The following is a 23,165-nucleotide window of genomic DNA, read 5'->3' as shown; positions in this document are numbered from 1 at the left end:
ACCCCATGATCCAACTAACCCCGGTCTCCCCTATACTTTTTTCACTTATTGTTATTACTAGTTGTTTTCAATTTTTTGAATATTCATCTCTTTGGTGTATTTTATATAAGCCATACCTGGGCTTTCACATACACCATTATACAAATAGCGAATATGCATGAGTGTGATGGTGCGAGATTTCACATGAGGTGAAAGAAAAAATGTGTTTCTTTCACTGAATGCGAAATCTCGCTCCATTGCACAAATAAGAATATTCAATATTTGTGTTGTACAACGCCTCGGAATTTAGCGAAAATATGTAAAAACAAAGAGTTTTTCCCTGCAGTAATCTGTGAAAAGGGAGCAAAATATTGAAAGCAACAAGGAAAATCCCACAAGCGCACATGACCTTCGGCAGCATTGCGCATTTATTATACGCGTATTGCACCTTCATTTTTACTGAGCGCAATTAATTAAATAGTATTGTGACGTCATCTCCTAAAGCCGTGCAACGGTACATTTTGGATGGTACGTCTTTTTTGCAACGTTATGAATGTTTGACATTCAGCCTTCCTTTTGCTCACGTACAACGAGCTAAGTAGGCATTGTACAATTTCTAATCAAATACGCTGCATTTTTTAAGATGTTCTTTTGTTATGTTTTCTGTTATCTTTTTTAACCTATTATTGTACATGCCTATTGATTTGTGATAACATGTTTTTTATCAAATACTTTGAATTTATTTGGAAATAAAGTTCACCTTATTATTCCAACATTGTTTGTAATTTCCACAGAACTACCTGTACACCCGTGCAACTGTAGGGATGGCTATGTGCCGTGTGGCGGCTGTGTTGCCTGTGTCCCTGAGTCAACCTGGTGCGATGGGACAGAAGACTGCCCTGATGGGAGTGATGAGCGGAGCTGTGATTGTGAGTACGGAGATGAGCACACAAGGTATCGGGTAAGTTCAATTCCATTACGTCAAACCCCCGTTTGGAGAAAGACCGCAGTTCAGATTGCAAACTGCGGTTCTATACCCCTTTTTGCGTTTGTAAATCCCAAAAATCATTTCCAAGCCCAGGGGGCCGTTTCATAAAGCTGTTCGTAAGTTGAGAGCGACTTTAAGAACAACTGGTGATCTTTTCTCGCGCGCTAAATCATTGCCAATCGTGTGTACCATTTACCGCAAGACAGGATCACCAGTCGCTCTTAACTTACAAACAGCTTTATGAAACACCCGCCTGATCAACCCCGCTTGGGCAGGTAATCCCTGCTGTCTCAATTTCACCTCCACAGGCCAGATTATGAGCGTTGAGCCAAGGACGAAATGATAAACAAGAGCTGTGCTATTATGTAAGACTTCTCTGCCTGTAGTAGGACCTTCGGAATGACGGATAATGCGGATAATAGCAGCATCAAAATAATGCGGATAACTGGTCCTCATCTGATTTTACGACCAAATTATGCTGCTATTTGCCGCACAATTGGGTTTATGAAAGGGGTATTATTCTTGTTATTTTTCAAAAGCCAGCATTTTCTGAATTTTCTTTGTGTAACATTACAGAATGGAGAGTCTTGGAACGGAACCCTACCTTGCGTGACATGCTTCTGTGAGCAAGGAGATGTTGGCTGTCGAAAGGAATGTAATATTGAATGTAGTGAGGTAAATAAAGATGGAACTTTAATGTGTGCTGTCCAAATATACTTGTTTATTTAACAATTTTTTTTATACACATACCATTTTTAGCACCTTGATATATCTTATTTGATTTGTTATTGTTTGGGGGGCAACAGCCCTTCTTTTCATAAATGAAAAGTGGTGATTTAAATGAATTAGTTACATTAATATTGATTATTTATAGAACATAATATTTATTGGTATGTTGGCCTTGTATTCATCTCATCAGTCCCAGGGCACATCCCCTAATCATGTAGTGCATTGAAACAAAATTTTGTGCTACAACGTTTCTTGACAATTGTCTTTGATATTTTGCTCATATTTTAAAACCAAATCTGTGAAACCTATGTATGTAGTTCTGAAGCTAAGCAACATTTTTTAAGTGCACGCCGGACCCCAATTGGTAAAAAAAGAAGATTTTGTGTACATATCCAATACAAATTCTTTTTCTAGCCAAAACGTGTAGAATAAATTTTCCTTTACAGATTAAAATCAATTAATTTCTACTTTATATGTTTTGAAAAATAGGGCAGTCAGTTTTCACTAAGAAAACAATAAAGTGTAAAAGATCAACATTAATACAAGAGAGTTGACAAAAACATTTTGTTACAAATTTTTTGTATCAAACATTTGATCAGATTCTAAGAATGACTCTCTATGCAAGAAAACATAGCACTTCAGATTTGTTGCCAAAGTGTAATTTGATGTATAAACTAATGTAACAGATTCATTTGAAATAAAGATTTTGTGTAAAATTTAACTAGTTGATCCCATAGATTACATCATTTTCTATGATCGATCCTTGTAATTTGATTGGATGTCGATCATTCAGCCCATTTTACAATGATATCATCATCCATGTAATTTTTGATAAATTCATCATTTAACTTTGGATCCATATGATTTTGTCCATTACACGCTCGCTGAGACCACTGGTGCTACATGTAAAAAAATGGTGTTTGCAGCACGAGTTGTATGTGACAATATACAGACCTTGTATGCAATTTTGCATTCAAATTAATGTCAAATGACACAGATCTACAATGTATTTTCAGGTGTCATATGAAAAAAAATTATGAGTTTTTTTTTCATTCAGTGAAAGATGAAATGAATTATCCATTTAATCTTGGCTTGGATCATTTCATCTTCCCCCCATGAAGTATTCTGTCCATTGCACTCATAAACATTCATTTTTGTGTACCATCATGCACATCATCATCCCCCTTGGATGTAAAAGCATAACCGCACCCTGGGACTAATAGGGATAATACTCTACTGTGCTTTCATTATATAGTACACATTTCTTGCCATTGTTGAGCTTTTATGTAGGTTCTCAAGGGTTTAAGGAAGAAATCCTTCTGGGTACCCATTTCCTTCAGCTTCATTACATGTAGGTATACAGCTGACAACTGAGTAAGTTTATTGCTTAAGGAAGTGCCTGGAGTCAGTTTTGAAATCACGACCCTCTAACTTTTTAAAAATGAAAGACAAAACCACTACGTCATGAAGCTTCCACAACAGTGCCATTTCAGGGCCATCTTATTGAAGTTTTTTTTTGGTCATATAACAGATCCAAAATACGAATTGTATTTGGTTCCTTTTCAGTCATTCATGTTGGCATTTCATTTCTTTGTTTTTTTTTATTCATTGATGTCTTCTAGGGTACGGTACTGCTGCACAATGACATTGTTGAGTCATGCTGCGATTGTGTTGCTAGTAAGTTTCACCACTATCGTGACACATTAATCTAAATGGAATTGATGTTTATGCAATCATTTGTTTAAATTATCGTAATCAGTGTCTTTTTGTCAGTGGTCAGGAAAAAATATATCTGCAGTTCTAATTGTATGTGAAGACATTTGTGACCTTGCATGGCAAAAACCACAGAAAGTCTCACTGTCTGATTTCAGTAGGAGGATATATAAAGACGTCAAATTTCTGGGGGGTTTTTTTCTAGGAAGAGGATTCCTTTTTCTATGGACAATGAAATAGATATTTTCAGAGCCATTTTGCTTTTAACGAAATACATCTCCATGTACTAAGCAGTATTACACAAATTTCCTGGTATTTATTTTTACTACTACTACACACAAAGATTTTCAATATAATTATGTTATTGTTACTGCTCTATTTGCATTTTCATGTTTTATCAGTTGACTTTATATGTTTCTCTTTCTCATCATTTGTAGTTACTGGAACTGAGTCAACAGAGCAGCCTTGTTGGGTGAGCATACCTTTCTTATTTAAATTTTGAGCTCCTTGCTAGCAGCCTCAAATTATGTACAGTCAAATCTGTCTATTCATGCTTCCCAGGAAAACAAAAGGTTACCAGGTTGCTGTTATAGACAGGTGCTATGATAACTGTTCCTTTCAAATGTGAGACAATTTATTCGACCAGTAAAGACAAATTTTCACACTAGACTAGTGGCTTCTAGGACAGGTTTGAGTGTCCTTTCATAATCCTATTGTTCATGATGAGAGTGTAGAGGTACATGGTATTGGAATACAGTCCAAGTACAGCGATTGGGTTTGTAGGGCAGAGATCAGTGGTTATAACTTATAGATATGTGGAAGTGTTTAAACAAATTTGTACTGACTTTGATGTAATGGTAAGAAAATAATTACTCTCGGAGAAGGTGATGGGCAACTATCACTTTCGATGCAAGCTGGTTGTAGTTCTCTTTTTTTTAAGCAGAGCTGAGGAAAGATGGCAAGTACATCCAGCTCACTGAGGAAGTAATAGTTTGCCTTGTCACTGGAAATCAAGAGATGATTTTGATGTAAAAATACATTTTCATTGAAAAAAATTTACTCTAATTAATGCTCTTTGTACTGCTAGAATGTATGTAAACTGCGCACAAGTATCTAGATTTAAAGTCATGGAGAAAAATGGAACAAAAAACTTGAAGGGCAGCATTGTCTTATTTCAGATGTACTCAAAATAATTTATTACAAATTATGACCCTATGGGCTGAAGTGATCAGCAAAATGCAAAAGTTCCATCACCATCACCGCAAGCGGTGATTGATGGCTGCACTACCCTTAATCACATGACTTTTGACCTGCCCTTTTGCAAGATTCTTAGTATGCAGAATATGATCAATATTACATATTAATCTGGAAGTGAATAATACATCATAAAAAGGGTTCAAAGATTTAGCTAATTGTGAGGACATACATATAAGCAATGCCTTGAAAGGCTCCTTTCATGGCAGTTTTCTTAATAAATGAAAAACATGAAAGATTCGCACCAGCTGGTTTTAATACTTTTTTTCCATCTGGTCTTGCCCAAATTTTGAGACCAAATTTGCAATGCTTCGGCATATGGAACCACCTGGCTGGTGAAGTCATTTACAAAGCAGGTCTACCAGCATTCAAAGAGGCTGTGCTTCCCATTATTAGAAATCTGCAGCCTCCAACTAGAACTCTTGTTCTCTAAGATGTATCAAGGTTTTTACTTGCATAACACACTCTCCTTTTATTGTAAAATAGAAATCTTCACTATGACACCAATCTTTCATGACATACTGCAAAGTTCATTCCAGTTTAGCTTTTTGGAGCTGCAAGAGGAATTTTCTCATCAAGTATTACACACATGCACAGCACCTACCCACACCCACGTGTGCACACATTCTCACTATCACCACACACCCATACCCCTTTTATCTACTCTTTTATTTTTCATTTCTGGTACCAGTCTTTCTTATCCTACATATGTTATTTCTTCAGATTTTCTTCATGGAAAATTACACATTTTATTTTGAGCACTGTCGTTATACAGTAAATGATTCTTAACACATTTGGATTGCAGATGCACCAAATTCCAGTTGAATCCCCTTGTGATTCTTGTATACTGGAGGAAGGTATTTATTACAAGACATGTACCACGGACCCAGCAGACTGCCCAAAGGTAAGGGAGCAGCAGCTTTATATCCACATTTTTCTTGGTCCCCTTGACGCCAGTGACCATTTTGAAGCCTTAACAATTTTTTTTTTATTCTTCCAATTTGGCACCAATAAGGACCAACTTGATCGAACCTCAAACTTTCAAAGCCATGGTCATTTTCTCATGTTCAGGAAGGAATAAATCTTGTTTCACAGGACAATGTGGGGATAATTAGTAGGTGATATCATCAGTCCCCTCATTTGCATATGGACAGGGATGTGCATTACTACTCTTGTGAAACTAAGTGATCATTAAAAATGTCATAGCTTTGTTATTTTACATCCAATTTTCATAAGATTTTCAGTGGAGTGCTTGATGGATTTTTCTCTTTTTATTCAAATCAACTTCTTGTTAGGGTGGGCTTGACCTTTAAGGTTACCAGAAATAGGAGGGATCACATCTGTGGCAAGTAACAGGTTAATTGTAATTGCTAATCTTTTTTTTTTTGGGGGGGGAGGGCTGAAATTCACGAATAGGAACACTTCTCTTGAAATAGTGATAATGCATCATATCTAGTGATGTCTCTATTTACTTGGGTTCATTTTAAAATGTTCTTTTGTTGATTACACAGGGTGAGATGCTAGTCCATAGTGATGATCACTGCTGCCAATGTCTCCCTCCATCTGGTAAGTTCAACTCTATTTAGAGGACTTCAATATGGGGAGGGGGGAAGCTGGGCATGGGAATTATGTAAAAATATAGTTCAAAATGACAATGACTATACACCTTTTTCACTTCTCAAGTTTTTGGCCCCTCCTGACAATTTTTTTCCAGGTACCCACTGAACTAGTAAGAAGCCTTTAGAAGCATCTTTCTTTCTAGTTTCAGTTTTGTTATTGTTTTTTGAAAAGGAAAACATATGACTTCATACTCATTCATATTTCACAATTCCCATTCATATTGTCCATAAGAACTAAATCAATTATGTATGCCCAAAGTTCTACTGAAAATAAGCCGATAATCTTGGGTATTTTAAAGAATGCATGAGTATAGTCTGACTTCTTTCTTTGAATCTTGTTTGCCATTGTAAATCTTCGTATTAATTTGTATTTTTTTTTCTCTTTCTTCACACCAGAAACAACTACTCCAGTTTCGAGTACTGCAGGTGAAATGAAATTTATCTTTTCAATCTTGTGCATTCCTATTTCATATCAGATTATATATGTGATATTTTGATATTCTTCCATGTCTTCTCCCTCAATTGATGGGGGAGGGGGCTGATTCAGCCCACTTGCGATCGTCCGTCGATCGCGCGATCACAACAAAATTGGCACGGGCATTACCCATGCCATAATATACAAACCTATAAGATCAAATTCTGTGAAAAATCTCTTACTAATTAATTTTGCTAATTTATGCATGAAATCAAAAGTTTGCTTATCATTAACTAAATAATACCACTAAAATGTGAATTTTGGGTACACAGACTCTTAATAGGGATCTCATCAAATGTTATTTAGAAAAATTCAACATCAAAATTACTTATGTATCTAATTGTTTTCTAAATTTCTGAATGTATTTCCTTGTTTTCTGACTTTTTTTAATTTTTTTTTAATGGGAATAGTTGGGGATATGATTTTGACCATGAACAAAATTTATTTTAATCAGTAAAAAGAAGAATAATGAAACATTTATGAATTTTTGCTGAAAACACTATTTGCAGTGGATTTCTACACAAATTCACATTTATGAGCAATTTTGGGTGTGCATGCAGTTACGAAATGTTGCTTAATTTCGGAACCGTGTACCCATGGTTCACAATTTTGGTCTCGAAAGATGTACAAGATTTAAAAGTAAAAAGTCAGTGAGCGACGCGGTAAAAACGTGCGTGGCAGATTTATCGTGAAAAATGTGGGATGTGGCTTAATCAGCCCCCAGTCTTCTTAGGATTAAAGCTAACAGTAGTATACTGAGGTTTATCATTTAGATTATGCTATAGTCATACTAGAGGCCCACTCCAAATCGACTGATCATTTACATTATTGTACAAGGAGTTAATTTGAAAGCATGGACCTATTGAAGAACAAGTATTGCGTTGTAGGTATTGCCATGTTCTAATAAATAGATGAAAAAAAGAAAAAGCATAATGGAAATTATTGATCTCCATTTTAGACTAAAAATAAAAGAAATGAGAAAAAAATCCATATTTTATTGTTTGAAATAGACACCAAAAATGAAACACTCCGAAAATTTGACTTGCCCAATTGATCGTGGGCCCGGCAGCAACGTGCAGCGCCAGATCCACGAGGCTCTATCCCTTTAACTATTGAACGCCAAACAAGGTAGCAGCAACTCCCATCTTTTAACGTCTTTTGGTCTGACGCGGCCAGGGTTTGAACCCCCGACCTCCTGGTTATGAGACGGACGCTCTACCAACTGAGCTAACACACCGGTCTTACTATTAACTGCCAGCCAAATGACAGATAAATAACTTCCCACTATACTGTCTCAAAACCTGGTATATTTATGTCATACTTGATGTTGATAATTCTCTGTCTTTCTCTCAGTGTTCTACACTATATCTCTTACTATAATGACAAATTGATTGTATGTTGCAGAATGCCGTGATCCATTTGTTCATGGACACCCGACTTGCTGTCCCTACCTCGATGTTGAGTGTACAATTGATGAAGCAATAACAGGATCACCTACATGCAATGCTTGCAGAAGTCCTCGCATTTTCAATGGCACTCATTGTGTCTTTGAAGGAGAGTGCCCATGCAAGGATCAGACCAACAGACTCAGAGAAGTGAGTGCAAGGCAATGTCTTATCATCAGCCTGTTACAATTAAAGAAAAAAAAATCAAAAGTGCTTGTAGGTGATCATTCATCCCATCCTTCGTTTCTTTTCTCAAGAAGCTAAGAAGCTGGAAAGATGCAAGCAACCTCCTGCAGGATCCAGCCCACCAACCCCAATAGACCGAAGGAGGGTGGGGGGGGGGGAGTGCTGGACGGGTGGATAAGCCATACTGGCCCCACAATGTTTTGCATGATAAATGCATATTGTGAAAAGCTTGTTATGTGATGTCTTTGTACATAGCTTTGGAGGTACCTGTACATTGCTATTTGTAATATCCCAAATTCATCGAAAAATGTACTTCTTGTTCTGTTTATTTTTCTAGTGTAACTCTATTCTTTGTTTACCTTGTCTGGTTAGACTAATATAGGGACAGTGATTTTCCGTTTCAAAAAATGGCCTTTTCCGTTTCAGAAAATCACAAATTCCGTTTCAGCACGTCAGAAAACGGAAATTCCGTTTCCCCCTAGACGTTGTACACATGGAAAAGTGACAATTCCGTTTACACATTGAATAGCAAAATCAAAGCGCATACACTCGCACTGGCCAAAATTTGTATCTGCTACTGTACCAACAACACAATAGAATCCGTTCTAATCGGATCTATGCTGGTGTATTTAATGATTTTTCAAACTGATTTAGCATGCATACATCCTCACCTTTCACATAATTAGCATTATTTTACGGTGAAATTAAATTTCATCGATAATTTTGGGTTTTTTTGGACATCGTTATCATCAGTCAACGACTTTCGCCAATCCGCCATCTTGGATTTTAAGACCACGATATCGTGCTGTTACATCTTCAAACGTAGAGGGCAGCAACACACGACCGTGCAGTTGAGCGATCTGAAGCGATGTGCATGTGAAGCTCAACCCGGCCGGCCGGGTACGATCGCGGGGTACTATCGAGTGTGCTGATGTCGAGAGCAATCACGATGTGTGAATTGTCATGATTGTAGCGAAGTGAGATCGTGTTTTCTGGGGTTTTGTGGCCATTTAATATTCTCATTTTGTTGTTATTTTGGAGTAATTTCTGTTGCTATTCTGTGTATTTTGAGGGAAAATACGTTTTCCGTGATTTTCCGTTTGAAATGCCACTTTCCGTTTCAAAAGGCCTTTTCCGTGAATTCCGTCCGTTTTCCGTGATCGCGGAAAATCACTGTCCCTACTAATATTAAGTTCATGCTGTTTTTAATGAAATATTATCACTGATGATTTCTTTGAAAAATATATATGAAAACTAACAAATACATTGAGAATTAAAAAAACAATAGATAACATGCATGCAAAAAATCTGTCGTGATACTGATTTTATTTTGACATAGGTTTGAACAGAATCCACCAAATGGTTTCCCAATCCCCCACAAATATTTTGAGGGCTTTATTTATAGATATGCAGTTGAATTCTAATTGTATCCATAAAAAGCATAAGTATGTTATATGAAATGTAATAAAAGGATGAGATGAGATTTAGTTTTCCAATACCATAGTTCTTTTTTGAATTAATGATTAATGTGCATTGCTTTACCAGCCCTTTGAGAGTTGGCAGCACCCAACTGAACCTTGTATATCATGTATATGCTTCAATGGATACTCAGAGTGCAGAGACAATACCTGTCAGCCTTTATCATGTGCAATGGTAGGTATTTTCTAGTGCTAACTTGCTTATCTAACTTTATGGAAACGATTAACAGGTTTCAAAATACAGGAGCGCAAGTTGCGCCTGTGTTGTCACATCAGTTTAACTCTGCCTGCCACAGACATAATATTTAATGTGCCACATTTAAATAAGGGGTTTTGCATGTACTATGCTAATTGAACTCACAATTAGCTTTTGATTGGCTTATTGTAAAGAAAAGCTTTGTGTGTACATTGAACAGTGTGATGCACACATCACTATTGTGTATGTGTGTAAGTACAAAAGACTTAATTGTAAAAACTTGTCCACAGTTGACTCGTTATGACTGTAAACTTTGTAACAAGAGTCAGTTTAGTCCAGTGCTTGCTTACTAAAGCGGTGTCTGAAAAAAACCTACCTGTTATAATATTACAAAGCATCATATGATATTCATAGTTCTATTGTTTTGAACTTTTAGACCCCCATATGATTTGTATTCTATTGTATTTCCTTTATTCGATGTGTATTTTATCATATGTAACAGCTCTCTTTTTCAATGGAAGTTATCACAATTATTTGTGTCATATTAAATCTCTTTGTATGCAATACATGTACTTTTGCTTGATATTTTATAAGTGTTGGTTGTGTGTGATACTCAAGAAAGATTAAGGCAATATTTCCTGTCATTTGAAATACAATTTTAATTTTTTCAATTGTTGCATTGTTGCAGGAACAACAACTGAGACTGCCTGGAAAATGTTGTGCCCATTGTGAAGGTAAAAAAACCCCTACCATTTGGACAGATACAACATAATGATAAAAGTCTGTACTTAGAACTGTTACAAATTTCTAATTCAGCTCTTGAATGCTGATTGCGCGATCGTGGTGGAATTTGCACACGAGTAGAATTGAATGAAAACTATAAGACTGTAAAGTAGAATTTTCAAAAAATTGATCATTTATATTTTTAAATAAATTTTGCATATAAGCATATGAAATTTGCCCTGTATTTGTTTTTTTTTTTGCATATGGCTTTGCCTTCAACTCACTTTATATATTTTAGGTGAGAGTATCAATTTTTGCATTTCTAGCCCAAAAATTGCCAAAATGTTAATGTCTTATGCATGTTATTTTTTTTTTATTACTTTGCATTTTTTTATTTTTCGAGTCTTGTTTTTTTTAATTGTTTTTTCCAAAGAACTTTTTGGGTGACCCTTTTGCAATCATTAATAGCAAAATATACACTAATTTAAATGAACAAAAGTAAGAATAATCACATTTAAGATTTTTTGGTTAAAATACACAATTTGCATTTACTTTGTACACAGATTTTAAGCAATTTTTGGTCTGACATGCTCTAACAAAATGTTGTGAAATTTTATATATACTCCATACCTGGCCATCACAAGTTTGGTCTCAAAAGATGCGCAAGACTTGAAAGTAAAAAGTAAGTGCGTGGCGTAATAAAAAAATTTCACACGACGGCGTAGTGACAAAATTTGTTGCGGGGTTCAAATTGACCCCCCCTGTTAAATGAGGGTTAATCCATTGAAAGTTATGGATTAACTTATTTTTTTATTAATTGTACATTGCTTTGAATTGACAGAAATATAGGGTTAAGGGATGCTTTGAAATTTCTGGGAACAAAGGTGGTGGATTCAGACAGGTGCGCAAGGAATGCTTACTCCTACATGTATATATTGAGAATCAGTCTGGACTGAAAAGAAAAGGGTCACAGATTCACCAGAAGAAATGAACGGGGGGAGGGGGTTGCTTTCATCCCCAGGTTTTGGGGGTTCAGGTGTAATGCCCATTTTTCTCTGCTGCACTAATGGCCTTTCATCCTGTTCATTTTTGTCCCGCCTGCATAGCAGAGTGAGACTATAGGTGCCGCTTTTTTCTCGGCGGCGTCAACACCAAATCTTAACCGAAGGTTAAGTTTTTGAAATGACAGCATAACTTAGAAAGTATATGGAACTTGTTCATGAAACTTGACCTTAAGGTTAATCAAGTATTACTGAACATCCTGCTCGAGTCTCACGTCACAAGACCAAGGTCAAAGGTCATTTAGGGTCAATGAATTTTGGTCTAGTTTGGGGTATTTGTTGAATTACCATCATAACTTTGAAAGTTTATCGGTCTAGTTCATAAAACGTGGACATATCACTGAACATCCTGTGTGAATTTCAAGTCACATGACCAAGGTCAAAGTTCAATGAACTTTGGCCACGTTGGGGGGGTATCTGTTGAATTACCATCATAACTTTGAAAGTTCATGGATCTGATTCATGAAACTTGGACATAAGAGTAATCAAGTATCACTGAACATCCTGTGCAAGTTTCAGGTCACATGACAAAATTAAAGGTCATTTAAGGTCATTGAACTTTGGCCATTTTAGGGGTAATTATAAGATTGCTGTCATAACTTTGAAAGTTTATTGATGTAGTGTATAAAATGTGGATATAGGGGTAATCAAGTTTCACTAGGCAGTGCTGCACCAGCCCGAGTTTGCTCAATCTCAAGATTTTAGCCCGATCAGCCCTGTTCGCGATTAATCTCAAGATTCAAGAAACCCCGTCTCCACCATCCCAAGAAGAACGATTCCTGCTCGGGCAAGGCATCAATGCATCATGGTCTGACGCAGTGCATAAATAATCCCAAGTGCATCTGCACCTGCGAATTAGCGGGATAATTCGTAAAATAGCACGCTATTTTGCAAATAATCCCAAGTTGATTTGGGATTGCAATCTCGAGATTAATCCTACAAATAATTGCGTGTCCATTACAAATAACCTCGAGACTATTCAGATAGGGATAATTTGCTGGATCAGAAATAGCGAGCTAATTTGAAAACTCGGGATGGTGCAGATGGCCCTACTGACAAGTTTTAGGTCACATGATCAAGTTCAAAAGTCAATGAACGTAGTATTGTTTCCTTGTATGAATGGTGTTTTTTGTGAATAATTATTTTGTAGTAGTTTTCAAAGTCAGCACTGCTGCTACATTGAATGACCTGATGCAGGTGAGACCGCCAGAGCCATTCTGGCATTCCACTTGTTCTCATTTTTTCTGTGGGGTGGGAGGAAGAAACAAGAATGCATGTTGTTAGGGGCCTGTTTCATAAAGTACTTACAACTGTTGTAACTTTGGCATTATGGCAACTACCTTGGTAACAGGGCTCAGCAGCCAATCAGAATCAAGGTTTCCATGGTAGTTGCCATAATGGCAAAGTTACAACAGTTTTAAGTCCTTTATGAAACAGCCCCCTGAATTTGACAGTTCGTTCATTGTAATACAATACTAAGCGTGCATTCTTTCATTCACTGTGACCTCAATTTTTTTTACTTGACAGAGTGTTATGATGAGCTGGAGAGGACATTTAAGACCCTCAACAATATGTTTTACATTGTGGTCTTGAAACAGCCATCCAATGTGACTGCAATTGAGATTACTTCTGCAGTTAGAGTCATTACGATACTTACGGTTAAGGTGTCGGGGACAGATGTAACTGACAGGATAGCAACCGAAGCAGTCTTGGACCAGCAAACGAGTGGACAAGTAATACGTTTTGATCAAGCTTCTAACTCTTTTGTTTTGTAATATTGAACACCTATAAAATATTCTCTCTTAAACATCAATATTCATAAAGTCTTTTTTTGCTGTAATTTCTTAAGGCGACCGCACACCTTACGATTCGTCTGCGATCCAATTCGTCTGCGATCCAATTCTGGAATAAAGTAGAATAGTAGAATTTGATGCTAATATTAAGACTTGGAATATCTTACTGTGTAATGTTCTAAATCATTGTACAAATACCTATGTTCAAATCTGTGACTATGCTATTATCCTTCTTAGGATAAAAGCAAATTTGATATCTAGTCGTAATGACGTCATAGCAGTCGTACAATTGGCTATGATTTGAAAGTAATTTAGCCTTTACTCTAAAATAAAGGCTTGCAATCCTTTAAAATGCATATATTAGTATTCTTTCGATTGATTTTAACCTAAAATAAAATGATATGTTCCATTCATGTTTTCAGAAAATGAGCAAAATGCAAGTTGTTCCAAAATCGCGAACAGTCGCAAGGTGTGCAGTGGCCTTAAGAGACCTTTATGCTGGAGGTGGAAGGTGTTTATGTTAGAGCGCCTGTTCCGGATAAGATCATAGATCTTGACCTGCATGGGTTTGCGTCACGCAGCATGCCGGAAGACGTCTAACAATAAAACTGCTAGCGTTGTGTGTTAGCGTGCCTCACCGCTGTGTTCAGTGCGGGTGTGAATGCAGTTTGAAAACACTCCGTCCATGCTTAGTGCCTTCAATGCTACATATGGTCCAAGAGACTAGGTACAGACTTTCAACATGGGCCTAAAGAAAAAGCCGACCCACAAATGTATTCATATGAATTATAAAAACACATCAGTGTTTTGATAAAATATCAACATGGGATCTATAAGTCATGATATTTTTTTTACTTTCAGCTTTATGATTCTATATTGGAATTGCTGCATGGCCTCATAATGCAAACTGTGAATACTATGAACTGTCATTCTCTCAGAAGGTATTGCACTTAGTGTCTTTAAATTAATTTAGACACATTATTTGTGCTTCTATAAAACCTGGAAGAAGAAAGCAACAAGTTACAGCCATGGAAAAACACAATTTTTAAAAATATGGGAACAAGCTTAATATCATGTCAGAAGTTATTATGTTTTCTATTTTGATATTTTTTTCTTTTGTTTAATAAATAATAGTCTACTGGAGTTGTCTTAGAATTACAAGAAGGACAGCCCAATCAGATCATCTTCTACACACCACTTGAAAATGTTGATGTAATTGAATTAACCTTCTCGGATGCAATGAATTTCACATCGTCGATTATCTATGGGTGCAGTGAAGGTAAGTTGTGAAAAAACAATTATTGTTCAGTATTTGCTCTGGGCCCCATCTTACCCACAACTATAGAAAGCCAGCAACATCAATGGCTTACATATCTTTCTCGATTAAAGGGATACAATAAAGCATTTTGTTAAAAAATTTATAATCTCGTCCTACAGACATATGGTATCACGCTTGGAGTCCGTCTTTCCGTCCATCTGTCCGTCCATATAATACATGTACGTTGTAGAATAAGATGTAAAATAAGTGGAATAGTACACTCTTTATCATTGTTCTATCATTCAACCTTCTTTGACAGAACCTTCAACAACACCAAGGGACACTGGTGATACAGGTAGGTTAACAATTCCTCACTCTCATCTTTTCCAATAACATAATTATTCAGCTGAAACCAAACAACTGGAAAATAAAAGAAACGTATGGTTCCAAAACGGCGGGTTACAACGCAGAATAAATGGCATATATCCACAATCTTGAAATGTGTTCCTGAATGAGGAGGTGAAGCACTGAAAAAAATGTACGTCATGCAGGACTCGAGTAAAGACATTTGCCGTGAATATTCACAACCAGCCATTGACGATAGATGTAGCTTTCAAAGTATCTCATTTTATGCTAGCTTTCGGCCAGTAGGGCCTTCACCAGGCCAGCAATGAGATTAACTTGGGTTTCTGGGCATCTGGAGAGTGGTAAGTCTGTGTGGTATGTGTACTAATATATATATATAATATGTATTTACATACACTCGGCAAAGAAAGTTCTTGGACACTTATAAAAGTTAAAATATTCCATATAGATATTTGATTACAGGCAAATGTCAACATGACCAGACAATATTCCTCTTCCAGTATGACATGACATTTTCATGTGAACAGTCATGCATGGGTGGTTAAATGCTTTAAACAATAGCTAGTCAGTAAAAGAAAATTGCAAGAAATGGCTAATGACCATGGGCATCCTGTAGGCCTACATTCAACAATTTCAACAGGTGGTTATCATTTGAATTGAATGCTTAGGAATGCATCATGAAATGGATCATTTGGACACTCAATTTTAAGATGAAGCTTTTCCAACCAAGAGCATGAAAGAGCAATAGGAATGTTGCAGTCTGGGCAGTCATTTAGACAAGTGGCTCGATATTTCCAAGTTTCACCAACAACAATTTCAAATTTGAACCAGCGGCATTTGGCTACTGATGAAGTTAGAGACCGCCCTAGGAGTGGTCAACCTAGGGCCACCACCCCTGCAGAAGATAGGAGGATAAGGATTATTTTCTTTTGCTTATGCCAAGATACTTAAATTTGACATTTTTTTCATCGACTAACTTTGGACTTAAAATTCCAGTGGAATAGTGATGCATCCAAGGTGGATAACTTTCTTTTCACTTTTAGATTGGTATTTGACTTTAAGTTTGCTTTTATCGTTTAATGGATATTTATGCCGCACAAACTTTCACAACTTTAAGAATGACTGATCGTTTTCTTGCAATTTTCTTTTACTTACATTGCAATTGTTAAATGCCTGTAACCAGCCATGCACTGTCTGATCCATTTCTTGCAATTTTCTTTTACTGACATTGCTATTGTTTTTAATGCATATAACCACCCATGCATGACTGTTCACATGAAAATGTCATGTCATACTGGAAGAGGAATGACATACAATAATTTGCCTTTAATCAAATATGTATATGGAATATTTTAATCTTTATAAGTGTCCAAGAACTTTTTTTGCTGAGTGTATATATATATCTCCATTCTGCCATTAGAAGACAATACTGAATCAAAGTATATCTTTGCTTTCATGAAATGAACAAGATAATATATTTCTCTCCATTTCTATTTCATTCCAAAGTTGATTATGTCTCTTTAATGTGTTACATGTTGTGACCTCAGCAACATCATAATTATAAATAATTGCATTCAATTAATATTTATTTGTAGACTTAGGAACTAACCCAACAAGACCTAGACCAGCTGAAACAGGTAATTTGAAATGCTATATATATATAACTCTTTGCCCATTTTGTTCGACTAGAGTCACAGCAGATTGGCAAATTTAAGTAAAGTTGCATTCTATTCACAATACACATTGAGTGCATTAAGTCTATTGCTTACACAAACATGCACAATAGTGATATGTGCATTGCATTGTACTGTATACAAACAAAGCTTTTCTTTACAGTAAACCAATCAAAAGCTATTGTGAGCTGATTTAGCATAGTCCATGCAAAACGAGGTTGCAACTCTTAAAAATGGTGAAGTTAAAGCTCTCAAATATGTTTGTGTCATATTTGACCTTATTTCATTCTTTTCTATTTTCTTTGTGGCGGGATTTGTTGATATTAAGTTTAACAAAACATGGATATAATGTGCTTAGTCACAGGAAAAAGTGAGCCAAACTTCCATCAAAATCGAAATGAGATGAAATGAATAATTTAGGTTATCACATTTAACATTAAGGTTTGATGCTAAAACGTTATACAGGAGAGTATGTAAATCTGCTCTACAGATAAACATTATCCAACCACATACAGGGGACATTCGTATATAAACCTGTTGAATATTTAAACTCTGCAGTACTGGAAGCTAGCTTTAATGTAGTTAAAGGTTCTGAGGGATTAGACAAGGTCACAAGATCTTTAGTATATTTGAAAGAGCATTTTTTTTTAATATTATGAGTACTAGACTTCTCTAACAAATGAAACATGTATATAATTAGGACTACAGATGTTGAGGAAGTCTCTTTGAAATGCATATAAATTTGCACTGAAATTTACTTTGATAACCCATATGATTGTATTGATGTTATCATTACTACTTTTTCCAGTTCCAACAACTACACCGACAACACCTGGTAAGTTGTAAAAAAACTCTCTCTTCATTTTGATATTTGATATTGTGATGCTGCATAGTTGGACTGTTTTTACTTGGGTTAGATCCTTGCCACCTTTATGTGGGGGTGTTGTGGTCTAGTGGTCATGACTCTGGAGGACGTGGATTCAATACTAACCCCATGTCGTGTTTCCTTTAGCACAATATTTACGCACATGGTGCTGCACTCAACCCAGGTTAGGTGAAGGTGTACCTAGTCGGTAGAAGTTCCTCAAATGCTTGAGTGCTTAGGAAGCTTAGTTAAAGCCAGAGTTCGAGTAACAGCAGGTCCCGCTTGTATATCATCATTATCACATGACATGTTTTTTTCTCCAACTCGTTTCCATGATTTGCTAACTTGTTCTGTAAAATTGTAACTTGTTCCCATGCTCTAGTGAGTATTTTTTGCCTTGAATTAACCTGTTCTCTTGACTCAATGATTTGTTCCCTCGTTACAGAGTTATAATGTAAGTTGTCAGAACGAGTCGTAACTCGATGGAATGAGTTACTTATATAGGTCAAGGGAATGAGTTAATTTTGTTGAGGGAACGAGAATCACGGATGTAGAAAAAGTGCAATCGTACAATATTAACCTTTGTGCTATCATTCAACCTTCTTTGACAGAACCTTCAACAGAACCAATTGTCACTGGCGATACAGGTAGGTTAACAATTCCTCACTCTCATCTTTTCCAATAACATAATTATTCAGCTGAAACCAAACAACTGGAAAATGAAAGAAATGTATGGTTCCAAAACAGCCAGCTTGCAACACTTTAAAGGGGAATCCAACCCAAATAAAAACTTGTTTTTATAAGGAAATGAAAAATCAGACAAGTTGAAAGCTGAAAGTTTCAACAATATTGGACAACTAACAAGAAAGTTCTGAATTTTTAAATGTTTAAATATTGGTCATCACTATACCCATGGAGACTTCAAATTGGTCGCATGTGGGATGTCATAGTGATGTAAGGCAGGGACTACTCTTCCATGTACTCCAATACATATTATGGCTTAAAATGTCAGTTTTCCCAAAAGTTTTATTTCAAATTAAACTTTTCTATCATGAGGACATAAAGCAATATAGTACCTGGGTTACATTTAGATTACTGCCCCAGGGATATGGGTACTTAGGAGAAAACCACAAATCCTTGATAATAAAGTACGTACATGGCCTATGGGAAAGTTGTCCTTGCCCCTTGTCATAATTTACTTACCCAGTTGCCAATTTGAAATCTACATAGTATTAGTGATCTCAATTTTAAAGCAGCTATAACTTTCTTACTGCTTGTCCAATTTCTTTCAAACTTTCACCATTATATTTAATTTACTTTTCTCCTTCCCAACATAACATTTTATGGCCAAGGCTGGATTCCCCTTTAAGAATAAATGGCATATATCCACAATCTTGAAATGTGTTCCTGAATGAGGAGGTGAAGCACTGAAAAAAATGTACGTCATGCAGGACTCAAGTAAAGACATTTGCCGTGAATATTCACAACCAGCCATTGACGATAGGTGTAGCTTTCATAGTATCTCATTTAATGCGAGCTTTCGGCCAGTAGGGCCTTCATCAGGCCGGCAATGAGATTAACTTGGGTTTCTGGGCATCTAGAGAGTGGTAAGTCTGTGTGGTATGTGTACTAATATATATATATAATATGTATATACATACACTCGGCAAAGAAAGTTCTTGGACACTTATAAAAGTTAAAATATTCCATATAGATATTTGATTACAGCAAATGTCAACATGACCAGACAATATTCCTCTTCCAGTATGACATGACATTTTCATGTGAACAGTCATGCATGGGTTGGTGAAATGCTTTAAACAATAGCTAGTCAGTAAAAGAAAATTGCAAGAAATGGCTAATGACCATGGCCATCCTGTAGGCCTACATTCAACAATTTCAACAGGTGGTTATCATTTGAATTGAATGCTTAGGAATGCATCATGAAATGGATCATTTGGACACTCAATTTTAAGATGAAGCTTTTCCAACCAAGAGCATGAAAGAGCAATAGGAATGTTGCAGTCTGGGCAGTCATTTAGACAAGTGGCTCGATATTTCCAAGTTTCACCAACAACAATTTCAAATTTGAACCAGCGGTATTTTGCTACTGATGAAGTTAGAGACTGCCCTAGGAGTGGTCAACCTAGGGCCACCACCCCTGCAGAAGATAGGAGGATAAGGATTATTTTCTTTTGCTTATGCCAAGATACTGAAATTTGACATTTTTTTCATCGACTAACTTTTGACTTAAAATTCCAGTGGAATAGTGATGCATCCAAGGTGGATAACTTTCTTTTCACTTTTAGATTGGTATTTGACTTTAAGTTTGCTTTTATCGTTTAATGGATATTTATGCCGCACAAACTTTCACAACTTTAAGAATGACTGATCGTTTTCTTGCAATTTTCTTTTACTAACATTGCAATTGTTAAATGCCTGTAACCAGCCATGCACTGTCTGATCCATTTCTTGCAATTTTCTTTTACTGACATTGCTATTGTTTTTAATGCATATAACCACCCATGCATGACTGTTCACATGAAAATGTCATGTCATACTGGAAGAGGAATGACATACAATAATTTGCCCTTAATCAAATATGTATATGGAATATTTTAATCTTTATAAGTGTCCAAGAACTTTTTTTGCTGAGTGTATATATATATATATATATCTCCATTCTGCCATTAGAAGACAATACTGAATCAAAGTATATCTTTGCTTTCATGAAATGAACAAGATAATATATTTCTCTCCATTTCTATTTCAATCCAAAGTTGATTATGTCTCTTTAATGTGTTACATGTTGTGACCTCAGCAACATCATAATTACAAATAATTGCATTCAATTAATATTTATTTGTAGACTTAGGAACTAACCCAACAAGACCTAGACCAGCTGAAACAGGTAATTTGAAATGCTATATATATATAACTCTTTGCCCATTTTGTTCGACTAGAGTCACAGCAGATTGGCAAATTTAAGTAAAGTTGCATTCTATTTACAATACACATCGAGTGCATTAACCCTAAATAGACTGGGCTATTTCGACACCTAAGAAGACTGGGGGGGCTGATTCAGCCCCCCCTTATGATCTCGGCCGTCGATCGCGCGATCGCGACAAAAATTGGCACACGTGTTACCCATGGCATTATCTACAAAACTATAACATCAAATTCTGCAAAAAATCTCATGTCTCATTAATTATGCTAATTTATGCGTAAAATCATAAGTTTGCTCTAATTAATAAAATAATGCCCCAGAAATGCTAATTTTTTTTTTCACGTACTCTAGATAAGCATCTGATCAAATTGATTTTTAAAAAAATTCAAAATCGCATTTATTTTCTTATGTATTCTATTGTTTTCTAAATTTCTTATGTATTTCTTTGTTTTTTGACTTTTTGTTTTTTATTGTTTTTTCAATGGAAATTGTTGGGGACTTTATTTTGACCATAAAAAAGATAAAATTAATTGATTTTAAGCAGTAAAAGGAAAAATAATGATACATTTATGAAATTTGGCTAAGTACACTATTTGCATTGGATTTGTACACAAATTCACGTTTTTGAGTAATTTTGGGTCTGCATGCACTTACGAAATGTTGCGTAATTTCGGAACCGCGTACCCGGGGGTCACGATTTTGGTCTCAAAAGTTGCGCGAGACTTGAAAGTAAAAAGTCAGCGAGCGACGCGGTCAAAAAATTTTGCGCGGCGGATTTATTGCGAAAAATGTTGAGGGGGGGGCTGAATCAGCCCCCCCAGTCTTTTTAGGGTTAAGTCTATTGTTTACATAAACATGCACAATAGTGATATGTGCATTGCATTGTACTGTATACAAACAAAGCTTTTCTTTACAATAAACCAATCAAAAGCTATTGTGAGCTGATTGAGCATAGTCCATGCAAAACAAGGTTGCACCTGATATTTAATGTGGTGCAGGAGTGATTCTGTCAGTGGCTGGCAAAGAGTTTCAACTCTTAAAAATGGTGAAGTTAAAGCTCTCAAATATGTTTGTGTCATATTTGACCTTATTTCATTCTTTTCTATTTTCTTTGTGGCGGGATTTGTTGATATTAAGTTTAACAAAACATGGATATAATGTGCTTAGTCACAGGAAAAAGTGAGCCAAACTTTCATCAAAATCGAAATGAGATGAAATGAATAATTTAGGTTATCACATTTAACATTAAGGTTTGATGCTAAAGCGTTATACAGGAGAGTATGTAAATCTGCTCTACAGATAAACATCCAACCACATACAGGGGACATTCGTATATAAACCTGTTGAATATGTAAACTCTGCAGTACTCGAAGCTAGCTTTAATGTAGTTAAAGGTTCTGAGGGATTAGACAAGGTCACAAGATCTTTAGTATATTTGAAAGAGTATTTTTTTATATTATGAGTACTAGACTTCTCCAACAAATGAAACATGTATATAATTAGGACTACAGATGTTGAGGAAGTCTCTTTGAAATGCATATAAATTTGCACTGAAATTTACTTTGATAACCCATATAATTGTATTGATGCTATCACTACTACTTTTTCCAGTTCCAACAACTACAACGACAACTCCTGGTAAGTTGTATAAAAAACTCTTTCATTCATTTTGATATTTGATATTGTGATGCTGCATAGTTGGACTGTTTTTACTTGGGTTAGATCCTTGCCACCTTTATGTGGGGGTGTTGTGGTCTAGTGGTCATGACTCTGGAGGACGTGGATTCAGTTCTAACCTATATTCAATTCTAGCTGTCGTGCAGTCTCCGGAACCCTTCTCAATTTTATATCTCTTTTGGGGCAGATTCGCTCATGAAAGTCTATTGTGCACCCGGGGGGGCCACTTACACTGACGTGTGGATACTGTTACGATACTGCAACAAATAACAATTGAAATTTTATTTAAATTTCCTTTTTTTTATTACAGGAAATAATTATACATAAATAAAACAAATAATGATCTTACATAAATCTCTTGAAGTGTCTGATGTACAATCCAGGGTTATAGTTCACTGTTATAGTCCAATATATATATATTCCAGGTAGGCTGGGAAGATTCCTTATTGATGATGGCGATGATGAAACTGATGTTGAAGTCCGATGAATAATAAAAGTCACTGTAACGAGTTGAAATGTCCGTGAAGACGATGTTGATGATGATTAACAGTTAATTTCAGCAATCCATGGGTTGAAACGTGTTCATTGAACAGGTTGATGTTGTTGATGAGAACTGATAATTTCTCTCTCAAAATAACTGCAAACAGTTCATTGATGGTGGGCATAAACTGCTCTGATCTGATCTGGTGAAGTGATCTCATATGATGTGATGTGATCTCCTGCTCTCATATGATGTGATC

At 36.0% G+C, this 23,165-nt stretch overlaps 1 protein-coding gene across 1 annotated transcript in view; it reads left to right on the top strand.

Annotated features, from left to right (window-relative positions):
• Nucleotides 1-23,165, top strand: part of LOC121426612 (mucin-5AC-like) — a 97,581-nt gene that overhangs the window by 60,480 nt on the left and 13,936 nt on the right. The window contains exons 23-40 of the mRNA XM_041622970.1: nt 774-940; nt 1,544-1,642; nt 3,319-3,373; nt 3,847-3,881; nt 5,469-5,567; nt 6,175-6,229; nt 6,679-6,708; nt 8,162-8,352; nt 9,934-10,041; nt 10,751-10,796; nt 13,374-13,579; nt 14,774-14,918; nt 15,217-15,252; nt 16,859-16,900; nt 17,745-17,771; nt 18,413-18,448; nt 20,671-20,712; nt 22,360-22,386. Of these exons, the coding sequence (XP_041478904.1) occupies nt 774-940; nt 1,544-1,642; nt 3,319-3,373; nt 3,847-3,881; nt 5,469-5,567; nt 6,175-6,229; nt 6,679-6,708; nt 8,162-8,352; nt 9,934-10,041; nt 10,751-10,796; nt 13,374-13,579; nt 14,774-14,918; nt 15,217-15,252; nt 16,859-16,900; nt 17,745-17,771; nt 18,413-18,448; nt 20,671-20,712; nt 22,360-22,386 (1,446 nt within the window). The remainder of the gene's footprint in view (nt 1-773; nt 941-1,543; nt 1,643-3,318; nt 3,374-3,846; nt 3,882-5,468; nt 5,568-6,174; nt 6,230-6,678; nt 6,709-8,161; nt 8,353-9,933; nt 10,042-10,750; nt 10,797-13,373; nt 13,580-14,773; nt 14,919-15,216; nt 15,253-16,858; nt 16,901-17,744; nt 17,772-18,412; nt 18,449-20,670; nt 20,713-22,359; nt 22,387-23,165) is intronic.

This window comes from Lytechinus variegatus, chromosome 13 (assembly GCF_018143015.1).
Source record: "Lytechinus variegatus isolate NC3 chromosome 13, Lvar_3.0, whole genome shotgun sequence".
NCBI lineage: Eukaryota > Metazoa > Echinodermata > Echinoidea > Temnopleuroida > Toxopneustidae > Lytechinus > Lytechinus variegatus.
This window is presented reverse-complemented; position numbering and strand designations above follow the sequence as displayed.